The sequence below is a fragment of the Mobula hypostoma genome, chromosome 9 (genome assembly GCF_963921235.1).
Source record: "Mobula hypostoma chromosome 9, sMobHyp1.1, whole genome shotgun sequence".
Classification (NCBI taxonomy): domain Eukaryota; kingdom Metazoa; phylum Chordata; class Chondrichthyes; order Myliobatiformes; family Myliobatidae; genus Mobula; species Mobula hypostoma.
In genome coordinates, this window is record NC_086105.1 from 54757075 (window position 1) to 54779603 (window position 22529).

At 43.0% G+C, this 22529-nt stretch overlaps 1 protein-coding gene across 2 annotated transcripts in view; it reads left to right on the forward strand.

Moving 5' to 3' along the window:
* The window catches only part of LOC134351730 (cytidine and dCMP deaminase domain-containing protein 1-like), a 121451-nt gene extending 105756 nt beyond the window's left edge, over positions 1–15695 (forward strand). For both annotated transcript variants that reach the window (XM_063058314.1, XM_063058315.1), the window contains exons 22-23: positions 370–394; positions 8984–15695. In XM_063058314.1, coding sequence (XP_062914384.1) covers positions 370–394; positions 8984–9012 — 54 coding nt within the window. In that variant the 3' untranslated portion in view covers positions 9013–15695. The remainder of the gene's footprint in view (positions 1–369; positions 395–8983) is intronic.
* Positions 15696–22529: the final 6834 nt, after the last annotated feature.

Genomic DNA, 22529 nt, shown 5'->3' on the forward strand with positions numbered 1-22529 from the left:
TTAATAAATTATAATTGTGGGAGCTCTATATCTCCTCCAATAATATTCTAATTAGTGTACCTGTATGTCAGATGCTTTCCCAGAGCTCTCTGTGTATCTGAACTGGGAATATGTCAAATGCCTCAGACATAAGCTGCACTTACAGTATGTTCATCAAACTTTGTCCTAATCAACTGAGAAACAGATCAGATGCTTTGAAGTAATTGTTACACTGGCAGTGACACACAAGTGATAAGGCGATACTTCTGCCATGACATCCAGCAGTGATTCATTTGCCAGATAATTTAACTTATAGTTGTTTAATGTGTTTCTGTACATTGTTCTGTGTTTATGACTGACCCTCTTTATTCCTTCCTTCTTCTACAACAGTGGAAACCAGATACGGACATAACAGGTAAGAACTTCAAACAAAAAAACTATTTGCCCCTGCAAACCACCTCTGAAATAGCTCCCAAGCCCATCAGCTCGGGGCACCAGGTTGTGATTTTTGTGCCTCCTGCTATCAGCACTCCAGAAACCAGTGAAGCAAATGCACCTCAGTTTAATCTTCTCTTAGTCTCCCCTGTTCTAAAGAAAGCAGTCATTCCCTATCTGACCATTCCTCGTAGTTACAGTTTTCCAGTCCTGGCATATCTGCATAAAGTTCTTCTGCACCTTGTCCAGCGCAAACATTTTTATGTAATGAAATGCAGTCCTCAAGCTGCTTAACTTGTTTTGTATACAGTTCTAGTATCACGTTCCTGCTCTTCAATTATGTGCCTTTTTAACCATTTCATTGACTGTTCCTGCTTTAAAGATATGCTGACATTGTCTAATCCGCCACAGATTTCATTATATCACCTCACATTATTCTGGATTAAACTCCACCACTGTCCAAATCACCAGACCAGCTTTATCTTCCTGTGACTACAGCCTTCTTCATTGTCAATCACTCCAATAATTTTTACATTATCTGTAAACTTTCATTATGCCCCCTACATTGAGAGCTAAATCACTAACATTACACTAAGCACAGGACCAAACAGTAAGGCCCAAGATACCACAGTGGTAACTGGGTTTCGGTCATAAAAGCACCCAGCAACCACCATTTTTTCCACCCATTACTGAGATTATCTTAAACCATCATCCTGCTAAGTCTCACACACAAAATGCTGGTGGAATGCAGCAGGCCAGGCAGCATCTATAGGAAGAAGTACAGTCGACGTTTCTCTACTCCCTTTCCTGAACAAAGGAATAACATTTGCCACCCACCAATCATCTAGTACTACTCCTGTGTCCAATGAGGGTGCAAAGGTTATTACGAAAGGCGCAGCAGTCTCATCCCCCACTTCCTATAGTAACCTGGAATATGTCCTATCTTGCCTGGCAATTTATCTATCCTAATGGTTTTCAAAAGTTAGAGCAAATCCTTTCTTAGTGTCAACATGTTCAAGCATAGCAGCCTGCTTTTCGCTGTCCTTGCAAACGTCAAGATCCTTCTAAATGGTCACTACTGAAGCAAAGTATTCATTAAAGACCTTTCCTACATCCTTCAACTCCAACCACGTGTTTCCTTAATATCCCTGATCTCAGTCTGGCCGTCCTCCTGTTCTTCACATACATGTAGAACATTTTGGAGTAAACCTATCACCAAGGCCTTCTCTTGCTTCCTCCTAGCTCTCCTAAGTCCACTCTTGAGCTCCTTCCTGGCTATCTTGCAACACACTAGAGCCCTGTTTGATCATTGCATACTAACCCTGAATTCAGCTTCTTTCTTCCTCTTGTCTAGATGTTTTCACTCTCTTGTCAACCCTGGTTCCTTAAGTCTTCCATTCTTTCCCTGCCTCAATAGGATAAATCTGTCTAGAATTCCCTGTAAGTGCTCCCTAAGCAACCTCCACATTATATCCCAGGGGTTTTTCATTTTTGTCTCATCTGCAACTTTTTCCAGTGACACAGTCGACTCCATGCAGGAGGCCTCATGCAGGTCCAGGAGCAAGAGCTTTTAAAAGAGCTTTCATGGGATTTTGGCCTTTTTCAGTGGCACTGCGATTTATTAGCAAAGTCAAATAAAAATAAGGCAGGGACAAATGGAGCAAATGGTAAGTGGACCAGTGTTAGCGTGGGGAGGCTTTAGCTCATCAGGCTACAGTGAGAACAGGCTTGGGCAAGGTACTTATCTGCTAAGTTCCTTCTTCATTCTTCATCTGTTAGTACTGTACATAGAGCAGTGAGAATGGCTCCAGGGGCTGAGTTGTGTTCTTTGTGTGAGATATGGGAATTCTGGGAAACCTCTAGCTTCCTGGATAACTACATTTGCACCGAAATGCAGCTTCTCAGAACTGTGTCAAGGAACTGGAGCTGCAGCTCATTGACCTTCGGCTCACATGAGAAACTGAGGATTTGAAAGATGGGAACCACAGGGAGGTAGTCACCCCTGAGTTGCAGGAGGCAGGTATATATATGGGTGATGTCAGGAGAGGGAAGGGAAATGAGTAGCTAGCGCAGAATACCCCCATGGCCGTTCCCCTCAATAAGGAGTACTGTATACTGATTTTAATACTGTTCAGGGGGTTGACCTACCAAGGGTGGGGGAAGAACCCAATGCACCAGATCTCTGGCACTGTGGCTCAGAAGGGAAGAGGGAGAAGGGGGTTCCAGTAGTAATAGGGGATTCCATAGTTGGAGGAGTAGACACAAGATTCTGTGGACACAATAGATGTCTCCCAGGTGCCACGGTCAGGAACGTCCTGAATCAGGTCCATAACATTCTAACAAGGGAGGATGTGCAGCCAGAAGTCTAGGTACATATTGACACCAGTGACACTGGTAGGAAAAGAGAGGAGGTACTGACAAGAAAATTTAGAGAGCTAGGTAGAAAGCTGAAAAGCAGGACCTCCAGAGTAGCAATCCCTAGATTGCTGCCTGTGCCACACGCCAGAAAGATAAGAGCAGGATGATTTGGCAAATGAATTTGTGGCTGAGAAACTGGTATAGGGAGCATGGTTTCAGATTTCCGGATCATTGGGATCACTGCTGGGAAGGGTATGACCTGTACAAAAGGATGGGTTACACCTGAACCCAAGGGAGACAATATCCTTGCAGGCAGGTTTGTAAGAGCTGTTGAGAAGGATTTAAATTAATTTAGCAGGGGGATGAGACTTGGAGTGAAAGGGCTATTGGTTTACAAGCAGAGTTTCAAAGTGCATTTATTATCAAAGAATGTATAAAGTATGCAGCCTTGAAGATTTATTTGCTTACAGGCAGTCACAAAGCAAGGAACCTGAAATAACCCAATTTTAAAAAATAAGACCAAGCGCCAGTGCCCACAGAGAAAAAGGGGGGGGAAAAGCACAAAAAAAAAATCACATAAACAATAGAAATGAGCAACAACAGCATTCTGAACCAAACTGAGTCCATAGATCCAAATCCCCAGAGCAGCCTGGAGTGGGCGAAAAGCCTCAGTATTCAGTTCATCATATTAATGAGGAAAATGGCCGCAAAGTTCACAGGCTCAAAGCACAGCAACTGAGCGCAGTCTCACAGTTTTAGCATCGTGGAGAGAGAAGCCCCGAGACTATTTGGGCCAGAGTTTAAATTGACAGAACCTTTCACCAGGACCGGCCCCACTGCCAGGGAATTGCTCTGGGCCTAGATTTCACTCCTAAGGGAGTTGTTCTCGACCTCTCCAAATCGGCTTGTCGCCCAGAGTAAGCCAACCTCGCCCGACTCTCAACACCCTTCCTTTCCATAAGACCATAAGATATAGGAGCAGAATTGGGTCATTTCATCATGGATAATCTAATTTTCTGCTCAGTCCCAATCTCCTGCCTTCCAACCACCGCCCCCCCCCCGCCATTATCCCTTCATGTGCTGACCAATCAAGAATCTATCAACCTCTGCCTTAAATATATGTAAAAGCTTGGCCTGTGGCAAAGAATTCCACAGATTCACCACTCTCTGGCAAAAGAAATTCCTCCTCACCTCTGTTCTAAAAGAACACCCCTCTATTCTGAGGCTGTGTAATCTGATTTTAGATTTTCCCAACATAGGAAACATTCTCTCCACGTCCACTCTATCAAGGCCTTTCACCATTCAATAGTTTTCAATTAGATTACCCTTCATTCTTCTTAAGTCGAGCAAATACAGGCCCAGAGCCATCAGACGTTCTTCATATGACAAGCCATTCAATCCTGAAATCATTTTTGTGAAGCTCCTTTAAACCCTCTCCAGTTTCAGCGCATCCTTTCTAAGATACAGGGCCTAAACCCGCTCACAATATTCCAGGTGAGGCCTCACCAGTGGTTTATAAAGTCTCAACATTACATTCTTGCTCTTATATTCTAATCCTCTTGAAAAGAATGTTAACATTGCATTTGCCTTACTCACCACAGACTCAACCTGCAAATTAACCTTTAGGGAATCCTGCACAAGGTCTCCCAAGTCCCCTTGCACCTTAGTTTTTTGTATTTTCTTTCCATTCAGAAAACAGTCAACCCTTTCATTTCTTCTACCATAGTGCAGGACCATACACTTCCCAACACTGTATTCCAGGACCATATACTTCCCAACACTGTATTCCATGACCATACACTTCCCAACACTGTATTCCATGACCATACACTTCCCAACACTGGATTCCAGGACCATACACTTCCCAACACTGGATTCCTTCTGCCATTTCTTTGTCCATTCTCCTAATCTGTCTAAGTCCTTCTGTAGCCTTTCTACTTCCTCAAAACTACCTCCCCCTCCACCTATCTTCGTATCATCTGCAAACTTTGCAATGAAGGCATCAACTCCATCATCCAAATCATTGACATATATTTAAAAAATCGGTCCCAACAAAGAGCCTGGTGGAACACCACTAGTCACTGGCAGCCAGCGAGAAAAGGCTCTCTTTATTTCCCTCTTTGCCTCCTGCCAATCAGCCACTGTTTTATACATGCTAGAATCTTTTCTGTAATATCATAGGCTCGTAACTTGTTAAGCAGCCTCATGTGTGGCGTCTTGTCAAAGGTCTTCTAAAATTCCAAGTACACAACATCAACCAATTCTCCTTTGTCTATCCTGCTTGTTACTTCTTCAAAGAATTCCAGCAGATTCGTCAGGCAAGGTTTTCCCTTGAGGAAACCATACTGACTATAGCTTACTTTATCATATGCCTCCAAGTACCCTGAGACCTCATCCTTAATAATCGACTCCAATACCATCCCAACCACTGACGGTAGACTAGCTGGCCTATAATTTCCTTTCTTCTGCCTCTCTTTCTTCTTGAAAGTGGCGTGACAACTGCAATTTTCCAGTCTTCTAGAACCATTCCAGAATCTAGTGATTCTTGAAAGGTAATTACTAATGCCTCCATGATCTCTTCAGCCACGTCTTTCGGAATTCTGAGGTGTACACCATCTGGTCCAGGTGACATATCTACCTTCAGACCTTTCACTTTCTAAAGAACCTCCTCACTAGTTATGGTAATTCCACACACTTCATGCCCCTGGAACTTACTGTTAGTGTCTTCCACAATGAAGACTGATGCAAAATACTTATTCAGTTTGTCTGTTGTTACGTTGTCCCCTATTACTATCTCTCCAGTACTTTTTTTCCAGCGGTCCGATATACACTCTCACCTCTCTATTACACTTCATGTATCTGAAGCATCTTTTGGTATCTTTTTCAATATTATTGGCTAGCTTACTTTCATATTCCATCTTTTCCTTAATGACTTTTTTTAGTTGCCTTCTGTTGGTTTTTAAAGGCTTCCCATTTCTCTAACTTTCTACTAATCTTTGCTCTTATTATATGCCCTCTCTTTGGCTTTTATATGGGCTTTGACTTCTCTTGTTAGCCATGGTTGAGTCATCTTTTTTTTTATAATACTTCTTCCTCTTTGGGATGCATATATCCTGTGCCTTCTGAATTGCTTCCTGGAATTCCAGCCATTGCTGCTTTGCTGTCATCCCTGCCAGTGTTCTTATCCAAACAATTCTGGCCAACTCCCCTCTTATGCTCTGGTAGTTCCCTTTGCTCCACTGTAATACTGATGCATCTGACCTTAGCTTCTCTAGTCTATATGGACCAGCATTTAGTTTCTACAAACAGCGAATTCAGAAGTACTGTGCAATGAGACTGTCAGGAAGGACAGGGCGATGATAAGGCAAAATTGCAGTGAGTGAGATAAGTTGCAGTGCAAAAGGGTAACAGACACAGGACTGAAGATGTTATACTTGAATGCACACAGTATATGTAGATGATCCTATCGTGTATTTAGAGATTGGGAGGTATAATGTTGTGGGCATCACTGAGTCATGGCTGAAAGAAAATTATAGTTGTAAGCTTAACATCAAGGATACACATTGTATTGAGAGTTCAGGCAGGTAGGCAGAGGGGGCGGTGTAGCTCTGTTGGTAAAAAAAAATGAAATCAAATCATTAGAAAGAGGTGACGTAGAATTAGAAAGTGAGAATCCTTGTGGGTAGAGTTAAGAAACTGCAAGGGTAAACAGACCCTGATAGGAGTTGTACACAAGCCTCCAAATCAGAGCCAGGATGTGGAAGTACAAATTACAATGGGAGATAGAAAAGGCATATCAAATGGGCAATGTTACGATAGTCATGGGGGATTTCAATATGCAGGTAGATCGGGGAAAATCAGGTTGGTGTTGGATCCCAAGAGAGAGAATTTGAAGAATGACTGCAAGATGTAATTTAGAGCAGCTTGTGGTTGAACCCACTAGGGGATCAGCTATTCTGGATTGAGTGTTGTGTAATGAACCAGATTTGATTAGGGAGCTTAAGTTAAAGGAATCCTTAGGAGACAGTGATCATAATATGATAGAATTCACCCTGCAATTTGAGAGGGAGAAGCTAAAGTCAGATGTATTAGTATTACAGAGTAAAGGGAATTAAAAAGACATGAGAGAGGAGCTGGCCAAAGTTTATTGAAAGAGGAAATTAGCTGGAATGACAGCAGAACAGCAATGGCTGGAGTTTTGGGGAGCAATTCCAAAAGCACTGGATAGATACATCTCAAAAAAGAAGCATTTTAAAGGCAGAATGATGCAATCTTGGGTGACAAGCAAAGACAAAGCAACATAAAAGCAGTAGAGGGGGCATACAACAGAGCAATAATTCACAGGGACCGGGAAACTTTTAAAAATCCACAGAAGGCAACTAAAAAAAAGCCACAAAGGAGATAAAGATGAAATATGAATGCTAACTAGCCAACAAAATCAAAGGAGATACAAAATATTTCTTCAGCTCTGTCAAGAGTGATAAAGAGGTGAGAGTAGGTATTGAACAGCTGGAAAATGATGCTGGAGAGGTAGAAATGAAGGACAAGGAAATGGTGTATAAACTGAATAAGTATTTTGTATTTGTCTTCACTGTGGTAGGCACTAGTAGTATGCCGGAAGTTTGAGAGTGTTGGGGCAGAAGTGAATGCAGTTTCTGTTAGTACGGAGAAGTTGTTTGGGAATCAGAAAGGTCTGAAGGTAGATAAGTTAACTGGATCAGATGTACCAGGCTTCTGAAAGAGGTAGCTAAAAAGATTATGGAGGCATCAGTAATGATATTTTAAGAAGCAATAGATTTTTGCATAGTTCCGGAGTACTGAAAAATTACAAATTTCACTCTACTCTTCAAGAAGGGAGGGAGGCAGAAGAAGAAATTATAGGCCAGTTTTCCAGACCTCAGTGGTGGGGAAGATGTTGGAGTCAATTGTTAAGGATGTGGTTTTTGGGAAACTTGACGGCACATGGTTAAATAGACCAAAGGCAGCATGGTTTCCTTGACAGAAATCTGGCCTGACAAATCTATTGGAATCCTTTGAGGAAATAACAAGCAGGATACACAAAAAAGAATCAGTGGATGTTGTGTACTTGAATTTTCAGAAGGCCTTTGACAAGGTGCCACACATGAGGCTGTCCAACAAGATATGAGCCCATGGTATTACAGGAAAGATACTAGCATGGATAAAGCATTGACTGGTTGACAGGAGGTAAAGAGTGGGAATAAAAGGGGACCTTTCTGATTGGCTGCCAGTGACTAGTGGTGTTCCACAGGGGTTGGTGTTGGGACCGCTCTAGAGGAGAAATTCCCAGTCTATTTACCTTCAGAGGTTTTTGGGGAATTCCATGTCCCGTGCACGGACTTAATCCCAGTTAATGTTTGGGTGACTGAAATCTTCCACTGTTAACATCTTCAGGGGATTTGCATTTTCCAAAAAATTGTCTATGGATTTGCTTTGGGGGTCTGTAGTGCTTTCATGAGTGTGATTGCGCCTTTTTGATTTTGGTTCAAGCCATGCAGCCTCACTTGCTGATCCAAAACCTTCTCTTTGTGCAAATCTAATTGTTTAGCAAATATTCCCTCCATCCTTATCTAGCTCCACTGAAAGCTGTTACCACTTCGAAGCTGCTGCCTCTTACCTCTTTAAGTGAGATTTAATGTATCATGGCTCATCTGCCTTATTCATTGAGACACACACTCAGCATTTTATGAACAGCTTCTTCCCTCCATCATCAGATTTCTGAACAGTTCGTGCACACTACCTCACTATTGCAATATTTATTCATTTTTTTCAATTTTAATTTTCTTATTGTAGCTTGTACATTTATGTCTTGCACTGTACTGCTATCACAAAATAACAAATTTCATGGCAATGTCATTGATAATAAACCTGATTCTGATTATTCTCCTTGCATTTTAGTAGATACCACAAGGCGCAGTTGGATTCTTTATTTGATCTATTTTCTAACCTTTGATCACAAACCACACCCCTCAACTTCTACATCTCCCCACACACTCTGTGATTTTTATTATACAGAGATCCTGAGGAGGCAGTGCTCACCTAGTATAAACTTGCTGTGAGAGGCTGACCATTGTAATGGCCTTAAGGCACCGTAATCTGAGTATGTGTTGGGAATAGCTTTTTAAACTGTAAATTTTATTTTTTCAATATGCACAATGAAATGCATAACTACGGGACCCTCTCATTCTTGCAGATGCCGCAATCAAGTGCCACCAATTCTGAACAGGACCCTACTTCATGAGGAATAGAGTGGCGTTCAATGACTGATGCTGGGCAGTGTTAGATCTTACTGCTACTGTGCATGCAAGCATGGCTCTGTTGAAGGCAAAGGAAAACCATTCAAACCCAACATCAGTCAAGGAACTTCCTCCACAATCCCCTGTAAGCTTTCCAATTCAGTGATATAACCTCTTTAAAATTTTAGACTGAATAATATATTTTTAGAAAATAAAGAAAGTAGGAAATATGAAAAGCCAGTGAGATGCAAAAGAGAGATTAAGGAAACATTATGGGAGAAAGCAGATCAAAGTGTTCTAATTCGGCTCCAATGCTTACTGGTTAGAAAACAGATCTGGGAAATAGGTGGCAGTTAAGGAAAGTAACTAACTGTCCATCTGAATCCAACCTGGTTATTGTAGTAATTCCTTTGCAATAGCTATAATTCTAGTTACAGCTTATTTTACACAATACTCATGCAGAGCAAGTAGTTAAAGAATACCTGATTTTCAAGGGCAGCACAGTGATACAGTGGGTAGAACCATTACCTCAGAGCACCAGAGACCCGGGTTCAATCCCAATTGTGTGGGTTTCTTCTGGGTGTTCCAGTTTCCTCCTACATCCTGAAGACATGCAGGTCAGTGGGTTAATTGGTGGCTTGTAAATTATTCCTAATGTGTAGGTGAGAGGTGGAATATGTTGTGTGTTGTGGTATGTGGGAATAATAAAAAATGGGATTAACATATGATTATTGTAGGTGGGTGGTTGGTAATCAGTATAGACTATGACAGGTTAGTCCTCCCCACCCCCCGCAATTTCACTTCTTACCATGGTGGACTGTAGCACCAGGTGGCCAGAGGCCGTCCCTCTAGCATCAATGATATTTCCTCTGACCCCAATTCACTTCAGACCTCCAAACTGCAATGATTCAGAACCTCAGCATTAGGATATATCACACAATGGCGTATCACCTGCAATCCAATAGCCTACGCAAGCGGTTTCACCGCTCCTTAAAAGTTGCTCTGAGGGCTTCCCTGACTGATGAGTTTTGGCATGATCATCTCCCATGGGTCTGACTGGAACTCAACTGTTCAGAAAGAGGACCTGTGTCTTCCGTGGCTGAGTTGGTATACAGGCATCCATTACAAGTGCCAGGTGATTTCATTCATGATCCCATGACCACCTGGTCAGCCTCTCAGCGGCGTTCCCCCCCCCTCAGTAAATTCGATCCCTTTTCACCTAACTCTACCTCCCTTCATGGTGTACAGCACTCTTGGGTTCCTGTTGACCTACATCCCGCCTTGTTTGTTTTCATCCACCATGGCGCACACCAACATTCCCTTCGGCCTCCTTGCGATAGCAATTCTGCAATTTGGAATGGGGAGAAAAGACTATTGTAGATAGGAGAGGTAAACCTGAATGTACTTTGGTAGATCATCCTAAACCGGCCCACCAAGATTTGGAGTGTTCTGCTGCCGTACCCCTGGCATCACAATATGACCATAAGTGTGTCAATGCACCTCTGGATGAGCCAGAGGCACCTGCGGTTCCTCTGCCCATGGCACACAGGATCCGAACTAGGCGGCTCATCAGGGCTCCAGACAGGCTCACAGTGCTGGTTTTAGTGAATTCTGTGGGGCGGGGGGTGGGCTGTGTAGGGTAATGTAATTTACATAATTCACAACCACCAGCATTGAGTTGGGGTTTCGCTTTAAGAGACTGGTCTGACGTGATGATGTTACGTAAGGACTTTTAGCACAAACTTTTGTGTTTAGGGTTTTGGAATACAGTAAAATGTGTTACATGTTTCATTAAACATAAAACAGCTCACTTCATTTTATTTGCAAAAACTTACACCGTGACTAAGATGAAACTAAAAGCTCTTTAACTTAATATATTGCAATCACTGTATTAGGTGATGTAAGGGAAAAAACATGGCATTGGTAATTATGTACGTAAGTAATATGAGAACATAAGTGGACCCAACATGTGTGCCCAGCATTCATAATGGGATGTCAGTTGGGTTAGCTTTGTACCCTCTGTGTGATTAGCAGCACTTGTACTGTGCCTTGTAAAAGTATTCAGCCCCTTACCCTTTGTTCACACTACAACCAGAGATTTTGTTCAATTTAACTGAGAATTTTTATTTGTGAATCACATGCTCCTTTTTCACAACAGAGGCCAAAAAATACAGAAAATTGTAAAGAATGAAAAACTAAAAATTAAGAACCGAAATATCAGCAGTTCAAAAGAATTCATCCCCCTTTGTTCGGTACTTAGTTGAACCACCTCTCACAGCTATTACAGCCAGTAGTGTTGGATAAGTCTCTATCAGCTTTGCACAAAGTGATAGAGCAAGATTTGCCCAGCCCTCCTTGTAAAACTGCTCAAGCTGTGCCTGGTTAGTTGGGGAGTAGTGGTGGAGAGCAATCTTGTGGACTTGCCAGAGATTTTCAGTCAGGCCACTCAAGAACATCAATTTTCTTCATTTGAAGCCACTCTGTGGTTGCTCTGGCAGTGTGCTTTGGGTCGTTGTCTACTGAAAGAATAACTTCCTCCTCAGTTTAAGCTTTCTGGCAGAGGCTAGCATGTTTTTATCCAGGATCTCTCTGTTTAGCAGCATTCATCTTCCCATCAATTCTGACCAGATTTCCAGTCCCTGCTGCTGAACATCTTCTCATAGCATAATGCTATTTGCACTATATTTTACATGTTACCCAGCTGATGCGCAGTATTTAATTTATGCCACATGTATTGCTCAGTATTGAGGCCAAAAAGTTCCACTTTAGCCTCATCCAACCACAAAATCTTAGAAACATAGAAAATCTACAGCACAATATAGGCCCTTCGGCCCATAGTGCTGCGCCAAACGTGTGCTTACTTTAGAAATTACCTAGGGTTACCCATAGCTCTCTATTTTTCTAAGCTCCATATACTTATCCAGGAGTCTCTTAAAAGACCCTATTGCATCCGTCTCCACCACAGTCGCAAGCAGCCCATTCCACACATTCACCAGTCTCTGCGTAAAAAACTTACTCCTGACATCTCCTCTGTACCTACTTCCAAGCACCTTAAATCTGTGCCCTCTCATGCTAGCCATTTCAGCCCTGGGAAAAAGCCTCTGACTATCCACATGATCAATGCCTCTCATCATCTTATGCACTTCTATCAGGTCACCTCCAATCCTCCGTCGCTCCAAGGCCAAATTCATTAAACCTATTCTCATAAGGCATGCTCCTCAATCCAGGCAATATCCGTGTAAATTTCCTCTGCACCCTTTCTATAGTTTCCACATCCTTCCTGTAGTGAGGTGACCAGAACTGATCACAGTATTCCAAGTGGGGTCTGACCAGGGTCCTATATAGCTGTAACATTACCTCTTGGCTCTTGAACTCAGTCCCACAGTTGATAAAGGCCAATGCACCATATGCCTTCTTAACCACAGAGTCAACCTGCACAGCAGCTTTGAGTGTCTATGGACTCGGACCCCAAGATCCCTCTGATCCTTCACACTGCCAAGAGTCTTACCATTAATGCTATATTCTGTCATCATATTTGACCTACCAAAGTGACCCACCTCACCCTTATCTGAGTTGAACTCCGTCTGCCACTTCTCAGCCCAGTTTTGCATCCTTTCGATGTCCTACTGTAACCTCTGACAGCCCTCCACACTATCTACTACACCCCCAATCTTTGTGTCGTCAGCAAATTTACTAACCCATCACTCCACTTCCTCATCCAGGTCATTTATAAAAATCACAAAGAGAAGGGGTCCCAGAACAGATCCCTGAGGCATACCACTGGTCACCAACCTTCATGCAGAATATGACCCATTTACAACCACTTTTTGCCTTCTGTGAGCAAGCCAATTCTGGATCCACAAAGCAATGTCCCCTTGGATCCCATGCCTCCTTACTTTCTCAATAAGCCTTGCATGGGGTACCTTATCAAATGCCTTGCTGAAATCCATATACACTACATCTACTGCTCTACCTCCATCAATGTGTTTAGTTGCATCCTCAAAAAATTCAATCAGGCTCTTAAGGCACTACCTGCCTTTGACAAAGCCATGCTGATTATTCCTAATCATATTATGCCTCTCCAAATGTTCATACATCCTGCCCCTCAGGATCTTCTCCATCAACTTACCAACTACTGAAGTAAGACTCACTTATCTATAATTTCCTGGGCTATCTCTACTCCCTTTCTTGAATAAGGGAACAACATCCGCAACCCTCCAATCCTCTGGAACCTCTCCTGTCCCCATTGATGATGCAAAGATCATCACCAGAGGCTCAGCAATCTCCTCCCTCGCCTCCAACAGTAGCCTAGGATATATCTTGTCTGGTCCCAGTGACTTATCCAACTTGATGCTTTCCAAAAGCTCCAGCATATCCTCTTTCTTAATGTCTATATGCTCAAGCTTTTCTGCTGTAAGTCATCCCTACAATTACCAAGGTCCTTTTCCATAGGGAATACTGAAGTAAAGTATTCATTAAGTACCTTCGCTATCTCCGCCAGTTCCATACACACTTTTCCACTGTCAGACTTGATTGGTCTTATTCTCTCACATCTTATCCCCTTGCTCTTCACATACTTGTAGGATTCCTTGGGCTTTCCTTAATCCTGCTTGTCAAGACCTTCTCATGGCCCCTTCTGGCTCTCCTAATTGCATTCTTAAGCCCCTTCCTGCTAGCCTTATAATTTTCTAGATCTCTATCTTTACCTAGTTTCTTGAACCTTTTATAAGCTTTCTTTTCTTCTTGACTAGATTTTCAACAGCCTTTGTACACCATTCTACCCTACCATCCTTTCCCTATCTCATTGGAATGTACCTATGCAAAACTCCACGCAAACATCCCCTGAACATTTGCAACATTTCTGCCGTACATTTCCCTGAGAACATCTGTTCCCAATTTATGCTTCCAAGTTCCTGCCTGATAGCTTCATATTTCCCCTTACTCCAATTAAGTGCTTTTCTAACTTGTCTGTTCCTATCCCTCTCCAATGCTATGGTAAAGGAGATAGAATTGTGATCACTATCTCCAACATGATCTCCCACTGAAAGACCTGACACCTGACCAGCTTCATTTCCCAATACCAGATCAAGTACAGCCTGTCCTCTTGTAGGCTTATCTAAATATTGTGTCAGGAAACCTTCTCTGTTATCATTTCTCTGACTTGTCTTAAATACTCTTTTATATTCATTTTGGTTTGGTCTATTGGAAATCTGCCATACTGCTGGACCTTACGGGGGGTGGGGGGGAACGTCAACTCAGACCATGCTCAGAGACCTGCGTCTGGTATTTTCATGCCTTACAAGGCGCAGGTTGGAAGTCTGTGTGGGGCGCCACTCCTTGCACAGACACTAGAGCAATGTGTGGTTAAGTGCTTTGCTCAAGGACACAAACACGCTGCCACAGCTGAGGCTCAAACTAGCAACCTTCAGATCACTAGATGAACGCCTTAACCACTTGGCCACGTGCCCTTACAGAGATGGATTACAGACCTTACAGAGAGATGGTGTACTTATTCTTATGAATTCATTGAAAACATGTGATCCTCCAACTTTCTACATCAACAAATTGTTTAAATTGGTAAGGTAATATACAGCAGGGGTCCCCAACCTTTTTTGCACCGCAGACTGGTTTAATATTGACAATATTCTTGCGAACCGGCTGACCGGAGTTGGGGGCGGGGGGGACGGTGTTAATCACGACCAGAATATAGGTGATAAGTCAACTATAAGTCACTTATAAGTGGCTAATACACTCAAGTTTGTTTCTGAAAGGGTTTATCTAACGAATTTAATATTAAACACAGCGCATATTTTTCCTTGCATGAATATAGTGATAAGTCAATTATAAGTCACTTATATAAGTCAATAGCATCATAACATTTTAAGTAACATTTGGCTATTAAACACACAGCGCATATTTTCCCCGTATGAATGTATAAAATCATTGCAACACACCAATATAGCTGAATCAATGGGAGCCAACAAGACGGTCCCATCGAGGGGTGACGGGAGACAGCGATACTCAAAGGGGGTTCCTTATGTAATGACCTCGTGTGCGTTCAAGTGCCAACAGTGCGCATGACAGGGAATGAGGAAAGGTGTAGCTGACTTATATCGTTTCATATTGCCAAATCATACCCTTTCCTCGCGGCCCAGTACTGGTCCGTGGCCCGGTGGTTGGGGACCAATGATATACAGTATTGCACCTGAGGAAAGTTAGTATAGTAATTACAAACGGCATGAATACTTTTCAGCTTCACAATTTTTTTTTGTTTTTTAGTAAATTGTTGACAGGTTTTGGAATTTTTCCTTTGATTTGAATGATGTTTTGAGATTAGCTCAAAAATCCTACTTCAGTATATTTCAGATTTAGAAAATAAGACAGTAAAATGTAAAAACAGTTGGGGCTGAATACTTTTTCAAGGCACTGTATCTGACAGTACTTAGTTCATCAGAGATAGTTAGAGCATAAAAGGACAAAAATTACTTCATTCTAAACAAGCTAAATCAATGTCACATAATGTATAATAAGCCAATGATTGAAAAAAATGTTATTTCTAATCAAAATTTTATTCCAACTGATTTAAAATTTGTGCTTCAATGGCAATTAAAATCTGTGATAACGATTTACATTTATGAGGGAAACTCGCTGTTTAATAAACAAAAACCATTAAAGCCATTACCTTCAATGATCAAATAGTTGAGTGAGTATGAAGTACTTTGATAAGTTAAATAAGTGGCTTGGTGTGAGTAAAAATCTTCTTAAGTGTCTTTTCTTTCAAATGTTGGTCCTTTCCAAAATTATTGGAAGACTCCTTAAGCTAGAAGCAAAAGTATTATTGAAGTCCACCTTGTTAGGATGGATTTGTATCACCTTGCTCTAATTTAACCAACGGGAGAGCCCAGTTTAATATAAAATATAACATATGTTGCAAGGAAATCACAATTATTGATAATGTAGGTCATCGGATAATATTGAATAACACCGAGTTCAGGAAAGAAAAAGCTGTAAGGGTATGGAAAATATAGGAATACAACGGGTATGCAAATTAGGAAATCAAAAACATGGAAAGTACTAGCAATTAAAACTGAAGGAAAACTAGAGATGTTTCATCAGGACAGAAATTGGGAGAGGAAACAAAAGAGTGACCCATGTATGGAGAGGGAGGATGTGGACAGGGTTATTAAGGAATATTCTACAATTTATTTAAAGACTTTGCACTTAAGTATTGGAAGGGATAGAAGAAATATTGAGGAATTTTGGGTCACCTGATAAATGACAGGTCTGGATATCAGATTAAGCAAGGAAGGAATTTCCGTAGGCTCCTGCCATCACTCTTAATCATTCCTGGCTATAGATGTTGAAATATTCCCTATGTTGCACTAATGCTTAAAAAGGAGGCAAGCTAAGTAATCAACTTTTGTGGTGGGCAAGTTTTTGTTGGAAGTTCAAAGTAAATTTATCATAGTACATATCTGTCACCATATACAACCCTGAGATATGTTTTCATGACAGAATAATAACCATGATAGAATCAATGAATGACCACACCAACTTGGGGATTCAAATGGCATGCAAAAGACCACAAACTGTGCAAATACAAAAGAAAGAAATAATACTAATAAATAAATAAGATACACGATGGGTGATTGATAAGTTCGTGGCCTAAGGTAGAAGGAGATGAGTTATACAGCTCTCATTTCATGCACATGCAGTTCAACTCTTTGAGTGATTATGCAGAAAGTTTGAAGTTAATAACTCATCTCCTTCTACCTTAGGCCACGAACTTATCAATCACCCCCGATGAGTTATTAACTGATGAGTTAATCAGTTCCTGAACCTGGTGGTGTGAGTCCTGAGGCTCCTGTACCTTCTTCCTGATAGCAGCAGCAAGAAGAGAGCTTGACCTTGGTATTGAGGATTCCTAATGATGAATGTCGCTTTCCTGTGACAATGCTTCATGTAAATGTGCCCAATAGTGGTGAGGGCTTTATTTGTGATGGACTGGGCTGTAGCCATTAGGATTTTCCATTCAAGGGCATTGGTGTTTCCATACCAGGGGATGCAGCCAGTCAATACACTCTCCACCATAGATCTTTAGAAGTTTGTCAATGTTTTAGATGTCATTCTGAGTCTTTGCAAACTCCCAAGGAAGTAGAGATGCTGCCGTGCTTTCTCCATAATTGCATTTATGTGCTGGGCCCAGGACAGAACCTTTAAACTGATAACGCTGAGAAATTTAAAGTTGCTGACTATTCACCTCTTCAAATTGGAGTCTGTTTGAAGGGATAGGATTACTGAATGACTGGCATCCCATCACACTCACCTCAATAATAAGCAAATTCTTTGAGAGACTGGTTAAGGACTACATCTGCAGCATGCTACCACCCACACTGGACCCCCTACAGTTCGCCTACTGACAAAACCGATGAACAGATGGCAGAATAGCCACTGCTGTACACACTGTCCTTTCACATCTGGAGAAGAAGGATGCTTATTTGAGAATGCTGTTCTTGGACTACAGTGACCCTTAACACAGGTGTCCCTCAGGGCTGTGTACTAAGTCCCCTCCTTTATTCTCTGTATATTCATGCATGTGTTGCCACCCACAGCTCCAATCTGCTAATTAAATTTGCTGACCACACTACACTGATTGTCTAATCTCAAATAATAATGAGGCAACCTACAGAGAAGAAGTCACCACCCTGACACAGTGGTGTCAAGAAAACAATATCGCAAAAACAATAGACAATAGGTTCAGGAGTAGGCCATTCGGCCCTTCAAGCCAGCACCACCATTCACTGTGATCACGGTTGATCATCCACAATCAGTACCCCGCTCCTGCCTTCTCCCCATATCCCTTGACTCCACTATCTTTAAGAGCTCTATCTAACTCTTTCTTGAAAGCATCCAGAGAATTGGCCTCCACTGCCTTCTGAGACAGAGCATTCCACAGATCCACAACTCTCTGGGTGAAAAAGTTTTTCCTCAACTCCGTTCTAAATGGCCCACACCTTATTCTTAAACTGTGGCCTCTGGTTCTGGACTCACCCATCAGCGGGAACATGTTTCCTGCCTCTAGCGTGTCCAATCCCTTAATAACCTTATATGTTTCAATCAGATCCTCTCTTATCCTTCTAAATTCCAGTGTATACAACCCTAGTCGCTCCAATCTTTCAACATATGACAGTCTCGCCAAAATCGGGAATTAACCTCGTGAACCTACGCTGCACTCCCTCAATAGCAAGAATGTTCTTCCTCAAATTTGGAGACAAAAACTGCACACAATACTCCAGGTGTCGTCTCACCAGGGCCCTGTACAACTGCAGAAGGACTTCTTTGCTCCTATACTCAACTCCCCTTGTTATGAAGGCCAACATGGCATTAGCTTTCTTCACTGCCTGCTGTACCTGCATGCTTACTTTTGTTACGTACCCCGTAACTGGGTTGCCAAACCAGCAGAAATGGATCACTCAGTTGGAGTCTGGAGTACTAGAACTAAGAAAGTTTTATTAAAGAAACAAGCAACACAGTAATCGAAAGGATAATAAATGCAACAGTTCAGTGATGATAAACACACATGTGCACAGCATTAAGATAACAGCATCAATCAAGCTCTATCGTTGTCTAGGGGTAAATGACCAATTTCAAAATGACTCAAAGTTCAGTTCGCAGTAATCGTTGCCATGGCGATGGACAAGGTGGGGGGAGAGAGACAGAGAGAACAACTCATCATTCAGCACAGCTTCACTCACAGACCAGCGAGATTGCTCACGAGCAACTTTTGGGCGGGTCCTTGGTGATGTCACCTGAGGTCACCGACTGTGACCCCTCCTCCAGATGCGGTCGATCCTCTGCAGTGAACCCGGCACCCAGGCAAGGGCGGACACACACCGGGTTCCCGCTGATCGTACCTTTCCACCCTTGTCGTTGTCTGATACTTCTCACCCACTCGTGAGAAGCGCACCGCTTCCAGGGTCTCGTTACCTCGGGTGGCGTGTGTCCCTGTCTTAGCGAACCTGTCCCTTTTTATCCCCCTGCTGGGGTATCGCCTGTCCATCACTTCAAACAGTTCAGGGTTCAAAGGGGGGAGCCGCTCCAGACAGCTCTCTCTCCCACATCCCTTCATTACACATCTCCAGACGCTGCTCCATTGTTCCTTATCTCTCCTTCCCCTGAGGGCAGGTGGCAGACCAACTGCTGATGCCACTGATGCTAGCCCAGGCCAGCAAACATCTTAATTTTATGTGTATTCTCGTAACACTTTCAGTGACTGATGAACAAGGACACCTAGATCTCGTTGTACTTCCCCTTTTCCTAACTTGACTCCATTTAGATAATAATCTGCCTTCCTGTTCTTGCCACCAAAGTGGATAACCTCACATTTATCCACATTAAACTGCATCTGCCCACTCACCCAACCTGTCCAAGTCACCCTGCATTCTCATAACATCCTCCTCACATTTCACACTGCCACCCAGCTTTGTGTCATCTGCAAATTTGTTAATGTTACTTTTAATCCCTTCATCTAAATCATTAATGTAAATTGTAAATAGCTGCGGTCCCAGCACCAAGCCTTGCGGTACCCCACTAGTCACTGCCTGCCATTCTGAAAGGGACCCATTAATCCCTACTCTTTGTTTCCTGTCTGTCAACCAATTTTCTATCCATGTCAGTACCCTACCCCAAACACCATGTGCTCCAATTTTTGCCACTAATCTCCTATGTGGGACCTTATCAAAGGCTTTCTGAAAGTCCAGGTACACTACATCCACTGGATCTCCCTTGTCCATTTTCATAGTTACATTCTCAAAAAATTCCAGGAGATTATTCAAGCTTGATTTCCCCTTTGTAATTCCATGCTGACTCAGACCGATCCTGTTACTGCTATCCAAATGTGCCACTATTTCATCTTTTATAATTGACTCCAGCACCTTCCCCACCACTGATGTCAGGCTAACTGGTCTATAATTCCCTGTTTTCTCTCTCCCTCCTTTCTTAAAAAGTGGGATAACATTAGCCACCCTCCAATCCACAGGAACTGATCCTGAATCTATAGAACATTGGAAAATGATTACCAATGCATCCACGATTTCTAGAGCCACCTCCTTAAGTACCCTGGGATGCAGACCATCCTGGTGACTTATCAGCCTTCAGTCCCATCAGTCTATCCAACACCATTTTCTGCCTAATATGAATTTCCTTCAGTTCCTCTGTTACCCTAGGTCCTCTGGCCACTATTACATCTGGGAGATTGTTGTGAACTACAGGATGAATGGAAACAGGCTAGCCCCTGTTGATATCAAGGGATCTGGGGCTGAGAGGGTGAACAGCTTTAAGTTCCTCGGCATAAACATCACTAAGGATCGCGCATGGTCTGTACATACCAGCTGTGTGGTGAAAAAGGCACAAAGGCACCTCGTTCACCTCAAACACTTGAAGAATTTTGGTATGGGCCCCCAAATCCTAAGAACTTTCTATAGGGGCACAATTGAGAGCATCCTGACTGGCTGCAACACTGCCTGGTATGGGAACTGTACCTCCCTTAATCGCAGGATTTTGCAGAGAGTGGTGCGGACAGCCCAGCACTTCTGTAGATGTGAACTTCTCACTATTCAGGACATTTACAAAGACAGGTGTGTAAAAAGGGCCCAAAGGATCACTGGGGACCCAAGTCACCCCAACCACAAACTGTTCCAACTGCTACTGCGGGAAACGGTACTGCAGGATAAAAGCCAGGATCAGCAGGCTCTGGGACAGCTTCTTCCACCAGACTGACTAGTTCATGCTGATGCAACTGTATTTCAATTGTAACTCTCGGTTTGGCTAGCAGCTTAATAGAGGGGATGATAGCCCCCGGCCTGGCCAAACTTAAGAAATCTTGTTTGGGTGGATGCTGTGCGATGTGTCCCCTGTTAGAAATTAGTACCATGAAATAACAAACAGTACTCAATATGCGATTAAACAATTGAGCTTTATAAATCTTAATTTGACGATATGGTTAGTAAAGAAAACAAAAAAAGAAAAAGGGCCCATTTTCATGAAACAGTCTATTGCGCAATGTTGGAACTCACTGATAAGGCCGTTCGTCCACCATCGACCTCCTCCGATCATCGCTGATCCTCGGACCCTCACTCCAAGTCCACTCCATCCGGTGGTCTACCAACTCTCTCCATTCGCGCCTTCTCTCCTCATCTCTCCCTGGCAAAAGACCAGCGAATTCCCGGCTCCCAGACACACAAGAAAGAACATCATGTTCATTGGCTAGCTTGCCCCATTATCTCTAGTCATAACCCAAACATTGCTGCTACAGAAAAACCGTTACCTCAGCAGTGGAACATTACAGAGAAGCCATTACATTAGCAGTGAAACCTCACAGCGTGTTACACTCTCTTCGCACCAAGTTTAGTCATGTCCTCATGACGTTGAGATAATTCGCCAACCCTTCCTGCAAAACACAAAGTCCAATCCAGGTGCACAAGTCAGTGACATAGCTCCCCAAAACGGTAGGGGTCACACTCTGTTCTCCTGGTGCTACATAAACCAGCCTATCCAGTGGTCTCCGAATTCTCTGAGACCTCCGCAACCCCTCACCTAACTCTTCAGGTTCAGACATTACTGGGGATACTTCCGGTCTACCTGGCGAGGCCTCTCCTAACCTATCACTCATGCCCACCTGCAACTCGGACCCCTCTGACCCGTGGCCAAGCTTTGATTCCTCCCCTGCAGAGTCTCACTGAAACCCAGGCTGCCCACAGATAGCCCCCCCCCCACTTCACCTGATTCAGCTGGAGAAGGGCCGGGAGTCTCTTCTTCAATCAATGGGGAATTAGTGAAAGGCAGCATGTACCGCACATCCAGATCATCATCCTCCAAATCAGTATCCCTCTCAGGGGTGGGGGCCAGCCTAACTTCACCTGCTGTAGGCCCTGCAGTCGTCCCACGTTTCCTCAGTCCTCTTACTAGGTGTAGGCTCCAAGTCAGGCTCTGGGTCATCTCTTGACAGCAGGTGGTTCTGATGGAGAATCTTGACAGGCCCATTTCCATCCTCTGGTTTCACCTGGAAAACTGGTGGGTTTGGCATCTGACTCTCCATCACATAGGGTGTAGCCACTCAGCCGTCAGCCAACTTATGCTTTCCAGGTAGACCCAAATTCCTTATGAGGACTCGGTCTCCCAGCAGGTGTTGGGAGAACCTCACCTTTTGATTGTACCTCCTCTTATTTCCTTGATTCTGCTTGGCAGCCACGACCCCAGCTAATTCATAAGCCCCTTTCAGCTCTCTTCTCATGTCAGACACATACTTCAGATAAGACTTCGGTGGTAAGTCACCCTCTTTAGTCCCAAAACAAATGTCAATGGGCAACATCACTTCGCGCCCAAACATCAGATAATATGGCAAGTACCCATTAGCTTCATTTCGTGTACAGTTGTAACTGTGAACCAGATGCCCAATATGTTGTCTGCACTTGCTCCTCTTGCTGATCTTCAGGGTTCCAAGCA